This window comes from Malus sylvestris, chromosome 16 (assembly GCF_916048215.2).
Source record: "Malus sylvestris chromosome 16, drMalSylv7.2, whole genome shotgun sequence".
Classification (NCBI taxonomy): domain Eukaryota; kingdom Viridiplantae; phylum Streptophyta; class Magnoliopsida; order Rosales; family Rosaceae; genus Malus; species Malus sylvestris.
In genome coordinates, this window is record NC_062275.1 from 84,378 (window position 1) to 94,042 (window position 9,665).

Genomic DNA, 9,665 nt, shown 5'->3' on the forward strand with positions numbered 1-9,665 from the left:
TGGACGCGCAAAATTCTTGAGGTGCTCAAGGATTGCAATTGTTGCATCTTAATTTTTAAATGGTTAAAAAATTAAACTACTGAATACTTTGAAACAACCCAAAAAATTCTTTAATCCTTTCATTGAAAACACAGTATATATTTTGACCAAAACAAGAAAATAGGACACAAAGCCGCAACATAACATGTCTTACTAATAAAACTTATACATATTTTTTGGTTATCGCAACAGTGTGCTCCTATGTACTTGTAATTTACTGAGTTAAGTTTTTTATTTTTCAAATTCTTAGACAACATGTCATGATACAACAAGACGGATGACTCAAATCAAATGTGCCTTGCCTTCTCCTTTTGGTTCAGAATGAAAAAATTTGCTACTGCTAATAAAAAAAACGAAAAGGTTAGGTTGCTTTGCTGCTCTCATCATGTCCTGCCCTTGACTCATAAATATAAGCTCCACTCGAAGAAAATAAGGTTTTCAATCAAACATTTTGAAAAAATAACATGCAAATCATTGGCCCAAAAACCTATCATTGATTCAATATTATCCATATTTATTTAAAGCAAAAGCAACTGCAAATGTTCATCAAAGCAGCTACCATCGTACTAGTCCATCCACTTGAAATTGCAAGTTTGCAACCAACGTAACTCTATTTCCTCTCCTAATTTGAAATGAAATGTTAACAGAAAGATGGGAAAATCCTCGTTCCGACACACCCGTGTTCGCAACTGGAATGCCAAAGTAAACTATGATTAATAAACAAATGATTGCGGCACATCAACATTCTCAATTGATCCAAAATTTATATATATGGCAAACCTTGGAAATTCAGACCCTCTAACAATTTATGGTTATCAGCTCATTGCAAAGTAGCCATCCATATTGAAGTCCATAAGTTACTGAGGTACGCCAGTAGAGCTGTTAGCCATTTCCCTGACCATTGTTTTAACAAACAGTTCCCCTGCCCTATACGAGGACCGGACCTGAAAAATTAATGGATGCAAAGATTTTTTTCATCAAGAATGGTAAACTAGATAACTGCATTCAATCAAGAATAGCAACGAAAGATAATCCACAACATCTGTAAACCTGACGTTAATTTCATCTTACCAAGGGGCCACTGGCTACATAACGAAATCCAATAGACTCCCCATATTCCTTCCAGAAAACGAATTTCTCAGGGGCGACATATTCTTTGACAGTCAAATGTAATGGAGTTGGCTGCAGCAATTTAAGCAATTTAAAATCAAAATCTTTATCACCAAATTCTACTGGAATGTAACTTAGTCTCATCTGATGTTTGCCTCAGAAACAATAGAAGCGGATTGCTTATGGAAAATAAAAATTACCATGGGCCAGATTACAGCCCTTTTTCAAGCATACAACAAGAATAGACTGTCAAAAATCCAAGTCCAACCTTGGACACTCAAACACAATGACACCAGCCTTACAGTCTGTAAGTTCCAACGTATTTGCATGAAAATAGCCAAAGCTAAATACATGAAAGCTATGCTGGTTTAACCAACCTGTAAATATTGTCCAAGTGTCAATATATCAACATCTATAGCCCTTAAATCAGCCATGGTTTCCTTCAACTCATTGTCTGTTTCTCCCAGGCCCAACATTATAGAAGTTTTTGTTATCATCCCCTTCTTGCTTTGCTTTGCATGTCTTAGAACAGATAAGCTTTGCTCATACCTGCATTACCACATTAAGCAAACTTCTCCAGGCCATTGACTTCATTTCCTAGTATACAACAAATACATATGAAGCCTCGACAAGTATTGTTATGGTCCCTTTTGGCTATCATTTGTGTGACTTACCTTTATGATATGGAACTGTTACCTAAAGTACATGAAAGTTTAACCCTAGGTGCATTTTCTATCGTTGAATGTTAACTTAAACTTGGAGCATGCATAGCCCATATGTGTCAAGCCATAGTTCCAAACATGATTTTAGGAGGGAAAGATGGTATGCATGCAAATGATTTATATAATAGGTAATGCCAATTTTTAAATCAAATTTTGTAAACTAAATGATGAGGTCGTTGATGATTGAATTATTACCTAAGTGTTGATTAACGTGCTTATTTCCTATTGGTGACACATGGTTTAAAATTTTGGTTTACTTAGCATTACCCTTATATTATATGTTCGCACAAAAGCATGTCATATGGTGCAACCATCCAAGTCGGACAACACGTGCACTTCACTACGAATTACGAAATACATAACCGAAAGACTTTAGGAAAAGAGATAAATGAAGATAAGGGGGAGTGCAGCTAGCTTACCCAGCGCGAGGGTCTCTGACAATTCGCTGGAGGCGTTTGACGGTCTCAATGTTGTGTGCAAAAACATCAAGTCCAGAGTAAAGCAGAGTGTGTACAGCCGTCAAGTCACCGCGAAAGTCGGAAGTTAAACACTCAACCATGATGTCAGGCTTGAGAGTCTACAGAGCGAAGAGAGTATGTAAACCTTGTATTGTATATTGTATTGATGAATGAAGAAGAAGTACAACAATCAATAAGTCAATCAAGCAATTAAGAGATGATTATTATTATTGTTATTCTAAAAGAAAGAAGTTGTCTGTTTCGCATTACTCTATGCTCTTATGAGAGTCTTACGTTAAAAGCCAGATCATCAGACATATAATGCATTCAACCAATCAAAGTAGTGAAACTAAAGCAAGCAAGCTGATTAATTAGCAAACCAACCAACCTTGAGGGCTTGGACGGTGCGAGCAAAATGTCCGCTTCCACCATCGGCCAGGTCATCGCGATCAACACTGGTTAAAACAATATAATCGACGCCCCAGCTGGCAACGGCGGTGGCAGTGTGGAGAGGCTCCATGGGATCGGGAGGTGGAGGAGTCCGGCTGGTCTTGACGGCACAGAAGCGACAGCCGCGGGTGCAGGTGTCTCCGAGGAGCATGATGGTGGCAGTGGAAATGCCATCGCCACCTCCATTCCAACATTCGCCGATGTTAGGGCACTGGGCCTCCTCGCACACCGTCTTGAGATTCAGACGGGACAAGGACTCCTTGACCTCCCCGTACTTGTGTCCCTGGGGGGCTTTCTGCCTTAGCCATTCCGCCTTCTTCGCATCTGGGTCTCTCCCCGTGTAAGGCCCCATTCCCACCGCCACCGCCTTACATCGTATTCCTCGTCGTCGTCCTCCTGATCGTACATTCAAGGCAGACATCCGGCCTTTCGGAACCTCAAATGAGATTGGGCCCACTGGGCATGATGATGATGATGAAACTTGGGATTGCAGCTGAATCATCATCGTCTTCAATTCTTCCTCAATTTCCTGTCTAGAATATCTAGATTTCTACAACCCAACAATCCAATCCAATCCAATCCAGGGGTTTAGGAGTTTGGACTTACGACTCTTCAACTGCAATTGCAAATACAAGGTCCAGGTGCGAGGGTGAAGGTGTGAACTGTGAAGGAGGAGGGAGAGCTTGTTAGTACCTCAAGGCGCATTCCAGTCCAATGTTCTTGTAACTGTGCTCAGCCTCACCCTTGTAACTGCCGTCATGCGTCCATTTGGTTTGGCAGGGGCCGTTGCACTTGCTATTCCTACTAATTATTTCCAGTTGTGATGTGAAAATATATATTGTTATATAAAAACTAAAATAAAATTCGTAATTCACTTGACCTATCTAATTTACTATCTTGTCATCAGTATAAATACTATTTTTCATAACTTTGTAAGCAAAGGTCCCGAAATTTTGTCATTATAAGAAAATTATCCATAAACCTTGTGGCTTAATAATATAACTTTATTAATTTTCTCTTTTTTAATTGAAATTTATTATTTTTTGGATATTTTGATTTTATTTGAAGAAAAACCTTAATTTTACAATTTATGATTATAAAAAGAGTTAAAAAGAAATGGTTAGTAACTCCCTCCACGTGGTGTTGTTTTTGTTTCGACTCTTTTACTAATTTTCTCTTATTTAATAAAATTGTTCATTTTAATAGTTGTAAAAAGGGAGTAAGATTTTTTGGTATTATGAATGTTTCATTAAATTTGTCTTCTCTCTTTATATACAAAGAGCTTATAGATATAAACCATACACGTACAATATGAAAATCCATATTATACAAACCAATAAAAAGGCCTAAAGTGGAAATTTGAGTAAACAACGATCCCCCTTTCACTTGTCAGGAAACTATGAGCCCTTAATCACCAAATTTACAACTGCACGGCAAAGTACAAAATTAAAAAATTACCAATATTTGAATGTAGCTAGCATGGACTCATTAGGAGTTACTGAGTCTGAGTTAGCCTAGTAACGTAGGTGGGTAAGAATAAGAAGAATATCAATAGGCTAGTCCATGATTCGAAACTTGAAATGTCAAAAAAAAAAAAGAATAGAAGGTGAAAGTTCATTTAACCCAAATGACCTTCAAACTTGTTTGATACATTGCTGGTAAGAGTTGTATCCACCATCGAAGCTTTAACGTTCGGCGTCACTGGTATTGCATGGCATTTTCTTTGTCTTTCACAGATGGACTCCCATCAGCCATTATGGACGGTAGAGATTACGGTAGACTCGACGAAGTTGGACTGCAGGTCGATGATGCGGTCTCAGTCTCAAAATTATAATGTGAAAAAAAGGCAACAACTGACCTGGTCATGGAACAACAAAACAGACGGTGTGCCCAAGCAACTTGTACGTCGCCACCTTATATTACTCCGTCCCCACATATATAAGTAATTTCCAAGTACATAAATCCAATAGTATCACATTTAAAAGTGAAGTTCAAACATAACTCTGTGACAAAATTTGGATTTTGAATTCCACATGATCATGAAACCAAAGAGATTTACGTTTATAAGGCGCGCCTTGAGGCTCCGTCCTCCTCCTTCACTTTTCTTTTCCGTGCCAAACGACGTGGATACGGTGCATGTGAATCAAGGAGAGCCGTGACCAGAATCATCTGAATCTGAACCATCAACCATCTTTTCTAACGAATCTATATCCCCTGCTTCAGAAAGTGTATGTATCCGTAACTTATCCGCATCTTCACTGGGAACAAGAGAAAATGAAAAGAGAAAAAAACATTAGTTATTAGCGCTGAAAACAGCAATCGTAAAGTTTTGTTCGGATCACAATGGAATGGACATTTCTTTTTCCCTCATTCTTTTACAAGAATTCAAAGAGCTGAAGATTAGGGATAGAGGCCTACTCAGTAACGCCAAATATTTCTTTGACAATTAAGGAGCTATCCCTCGAACAGAACTCTGGAAGCTGCAAAAATTTCCCATGAAGGTTATTGACATACTAAACTCTAAAAACCCTAATTTTCCATGAAAATAATTAACATACCAAACTAAGGGTACATAATTTACAAAATAACCAAGATGTAACAAACAAAATCATCATAAAATGCCTCAAGAACAATGGAGCTTTTTTTGTGATTATCCGCAGATTTCTCAGAAAACTTTTCTGCTCTTGTATAAATTTGAGTTCTACCGATGCAGCCAATTTAATCTATAAATTTCCAGGCCAAACACTAACTCACATCATGCTTCAGCAAAAGTTCAGAATCTTGAGGCTATGGTACCAAAATGACCCATTTCTGTGCCCACAATTCATATTCAATCACTAGAGCAGTGTCACATGTTTCAGCCATCCTCATGCTTCTCACAAAACATGTTTGACCACTCCAAGGAGCATTTGAGGGCAGAAAATTTTTCCAGACAGCCCTCTCATCACAGTATACCAGTCACGCAACCAGAATTTCTCCAATGTGCAAAAATTGGTAAGGCCGTATTTGGGAACTTAAACAAAATAAGTGCAATATTTTTCTCTTATCACGAGGTAGGTTTCCACGATGTCTGACTGGACATAACCATAACTGGAAGATTACCACAATATAACTATCATGTGACCATACGAGTAAGATTTCTAGAGACAAAAAAAGAAAAAAGAAAAGGTGAGAAAAACTGAAATATACAAAGAGTATGTCAAGCTCATAATTTTGAGTGTTCAGTCCCTTACCTCTGACAGATAGAAAACCTTTCCAAAAAGGGATTGAACAGCTAATTTTCTCTTGAAACCTCTTTCAGTGTAGCCTGAAACATCCATTACAACTGGGCCTGGAAGTTGAAAACACGTTGTCAGCAACTGATAGCAAAGTCTTGGAAGGAATTTCTCCAACTTTTTATGGTATGATTTTGTTAAAAGGTTAAACAGTCAATTAGTTGAATGTATTTTGGAAATCCATGGATGAAAAAAAACCAGTACGACACTAACAAGATGGACAACAACAAATAAAGAAGATAAAATGGCAAAGAGATAACGTCATCAATAGAGTAGTATTGGTAGAAAAAGCGCTATTGGAGCGCACTAGGAGCATCCATCTTTGGTAACTCATAGGTAGGAGGGAGTGGTTTACTTTCCCAACATGTCCTCATCAGATTATATATTTTCCCATGGAAAAGGCGATATTATGTAATTAGACCATACAAGTTATGAGAGCAGTTCTTCGATGAGTCAGCTTACCCTTGTCTCGTACAATTCTTCTTGAAATTTCATTCAGAATTTCAGCAACTTGAGAATCATCGAACATTGAAGCTTTTCTGAGCTGAATTAAGTTGGAAACCACGTCTGGGTTGAATAGTTTTTCATTCAAAGTATACCGAATGTACTTTCGCAAAATTTCCTCCATGCTAAAACCAGTCTAGAAATTATTAAGCAGTTGTTATCAAACTCAAAGTGGCAAAGTGTAACACAAATGAAAATTAATAGAAGGACGCAGTACTCATTCATTGGATAAACAATTTATCAATGTAAGAAGAGATATACAGCTGAACTTGAAAGTGCTTCCCCAGAAAAACCATCAATCGAATTGAATGAATAAATAATTTTGAAGAATAAGACAACAAACGCAATTGCTTGGTTCAGCAGTTGACAAAAGTGTAATCATGATATGGCAAATTATGACACTGCATCTGAATTGCATATGTAATAGTAGAAGATATGTCACCTTCTGCACAAGCTGGTGCAAGGCATCGGGTTTGACTTCATCTGCACCCCTCTGAAACAATTCGTCTATTGATTTGCATAGCATAGCATTTTTATTCACCTGTTTGTTTGTCATCATTAGACAATGAATCAATTAAGACGAAAGCAATTAGAAAATACCAAATTAACCACCATTAATTTACTTCCTAAACCCTAAACCCCAATAACCAGTGGACAGGAAAATAATAAGAAGATGAAGAAGACGAAGAAGACAATTGACCAGTTTCTTGCGTTTATGTCGAGGGGAAGAAAACTTTTTGATGGTCTTGACAAGGGCAATGACGAAAGTGAGACCGGCATAGGTGAGAGGGAGAGCCAGAATCCAAGGGAGAGAGCTGGTGCCCACTCTGGGTCCAGGAATCGCCTGTGTGACGGAGCCCGTGAACTCTACCACGTCCAAGGCCTTCTCCTGAATCCACGGTAAATCCTCTTCCACCTCTTCCACTACTTCCTCTTCTTCCGCTGCTGCTTTACTGGTTTTGATTCCAACGGAATTTGAATTCGAATGCGAATTACCCTTCGCCGCAGCCGATACAACGCCGGAAAAGGGTCTGCTTGCTTTGAGTGTCGGACTGAGAGGTCTGAAACGACGACTATTATAAGAAGGAAATACCAATAGGGGACTGTTGGCGGCGAGGCCGCGGGGAAGCAGTTTCAGTTCGAGTTGGGAAGAAAAGCAAGTCGCAGAAGCAAAAGCCATGAGCAAGTCCCTTCACTTCGCTTGCCGCTCGGAGCCAGGCCCGCAACCTTATTCTTTCGAAAATTGCAACTCTGGCCGTGGTGGGTGTGGTTAAAGTGATTTTTCAATTTTTTTCGTTTAACAAAGTGATGTTATAAATAGGTAAAATTTAGAGAGAAAACCACATGAGCGAAACAGTTGCAAAATATTATACCAACATAAACTGTTGTAGAGAGAGTAATGTATATTATTGCTATTAATTGTTTTTCTCTTCCAAGTCTAATTTGATCAAATGTAGTGCTCTATTTATAGAGCAACCTCATAGGAAACAAACAAATGACACTATTAAACTTGTGAAAGAGTTACTATATACATGTGGGCAAACATACCCACTATTTTACAACAACAGATTTTTTTTTGCCCTAATATGATAAACGGTATGGTAAGGTAATCGGAAAATAACTTCAGTGGTAAAAAAGTTCGGATTTAAAATTCATTAGCAAATTTAATCAAAATATGATTTTTCTATTAAATATCCCTTAAATACAAAGATAAAAATGTACATTAACGTGTACATTCTCCTTCCTCGCTCCTTCCTCGTCTCTCTACTCTCTACTCTCTCTGGAAACAAAGTACAACAGAGTGGCTATCCGCTGTTGCTGCCTCGCCCACGCGTGTTATTCTTCTATGAAAGAAAAATGCTATACACGTAAACGGTTTAGAAAATATGTTTGCACAAACTGATACATATCCTATGGTGCAATCATTGGGGTCGGCCCATGCATGCAGTTCACCTGGTGTGATGATATGAATTTGGTGTGTACGTGGATAGTAAGAAATGTGATGAGTTAATATTATATTATATATTTTATCTTATTCTTAGTATAATTTGGTAATTATTTTGGTAGAATTTTGATATTTTGTTTTATATTTTCAATATAAGACATTGGACTTTTCCTGGAGCAAAACATGATCAGACGGACGAATTTTGAAGTGATTCAAATTGGAGGACGTTTGTGCGTCTCTTAGCTTGTTCGTGTCAAAATTTGGGATTTTTCTATCGAGCGGTTATTTTCTGACGATTAAATAAAAAAACAGTGCGCGTTGTTGGAAAGTGACATTTTTGGGCTTAAATTGCGTTTTTGGAGCCCAAGATGACCTCATATGGGTTCGTGGCCTTCTGGATAAGTGTTCAGAATAGTTCAAGCTTTAAATCCAGTTATTTTGGGCCAGTTTTAGAGCTGATTTGGGTCCACAACGTGGTTGTGCAGATTTCTAGATGAATTTACCAAGTCAATTTAGGATTATATTTCCTATTTTATTTCAATTTATTGAACTTCCTAGTCTTATTCTAAGACCTTTTACTAGGAGGGTTTTATTTAGAGTAGTATAAATAAGCCTTTTGGCAGACTTAGGGTCTCTCTTCTACGTACACAAGATTTGAGAAGAAGATTTTGGCTAAAACTTAGAGATTTCAAGACTTATATTTTCAGGTGTTTTCATTCTTTTTCTAGTTTAATACAAGACTTATATTTTAATTGTGAATATGCGTAACTAATCTTTTTTGCTAGGGTGAGGTCATAATCCTTAGCAAGAATATGTAGTCTCTTTTTAATTTTCTTATGAATTTATGCATGCAAGTTTTGGATTGTTAATCATTGTGCTTTAAACTATATATTTGTCTTAGTGATTCGCAACCATTAAGATATTTAGAAAAGTAATTTGATGCAATTTTGGAGGAAAGCTGCCCCTAAAATTGACTAAGGCTTCTTGTGGTTAACATGTATAACTACTTAGGATAGACGACACATCTTAGGAGTTATATGGTTTTTCAAAAGGTTTTCACAAACTTAACGAGTCTTACATGTTCACATTCGACATGGACGTCACAGACGGGTTGCATGTTAGATATACGTTCTATGTTAGGGGTTCCAACTTCCAAGTAGGG

The 9,665-nt window shown here is 37.6% G+C and overlaps 2 protein-coding genes across 4 annotated transcripts; both read right to left on the reverse strand.

Moving 5' to 3' along the window:
- Window positions 1–513: 513 nt before the first annotated feature.
- LOC126606940 (lipoyl synthase, chloroplastic) lies at window positions 514–3,591 on the reverse strand. Of its 2 annotated transcripts, XR_007617428.1 has the most exons (7): window positions 3,473–3,591; window positions 2,718–3,329; window positions 2,291–2,448; window positions 1,527–1,698; window positions 1,111–1,221; window positions 820–983; window positions 514–728 (listed from the first exon to the last, which is right to left on the reverse strand). XR_007617428.1 is itself a non-coding variant. In XM_050274336.1 (6 exons), the coding sequence occupies exons 1-6, from the start codon at window positions 3,482–3,484 to the stop codon at window positions 897–899; spliced, it is 1,152 nt and encodes a 383-aa protein (XP_050130293.1). In that variant the 5' UTR covers window positions 3,485–3,591; the 3' UTR covers window positions 514–896. The 2 variants fall into 2 exon arrangements, 1 of the variants encoding a protein (XP_050130293.1); XM_050274336.1 differs by having other exon boundaries at window positions 514–983.
- A 1,075-nt stretch (window positions 3,592–4,666) lies between these two features.
- LOC126606941 (uncharacterized) lies at window positions 4,667–7,845 on the reverse strand. 2 transcript variants are annotated; one of them, XR_007617429.1, is made up of 7 exons: window positions 7,259–7,845; window positions 7,001–7,099; window positions 6,517–6,694; window positions 6,013–6,110; window positions 5,534–5,919; window positions 5,198–5,259; window positions 4,972–5,037 (listed from the first exon to the last, which is right to left on the reverse strand). XR_007617429.1 is itself a non-coding variant. In XM_050274338.1 (6 exons), the coding sequence occupies exons 1-6, from the start codon at window positions 7,736–7,738 to the stop codon at window positions 4,923–4,925; spliced, it is 1,032 nt and encodes a 343-aa protein (XP_050130295.1). In that variant the 5' UTR covers window positions 7,739–7,844; the 3' UTR covers window positions 4,667–4,922. The 2 variants fall into 2 exon arrangements, 1 of the variants encoding a protein (XP_050130295.1); XM_050274338.1 differs by lacking the exon at window positions 5,534–5,919 and having other exon boundaries at window positions 4,667–5,037; window positions 7,259–7,844.
- Between the last annotated feature and the right edge of the window lie 1,820 nt (window positions 7,846–9,665).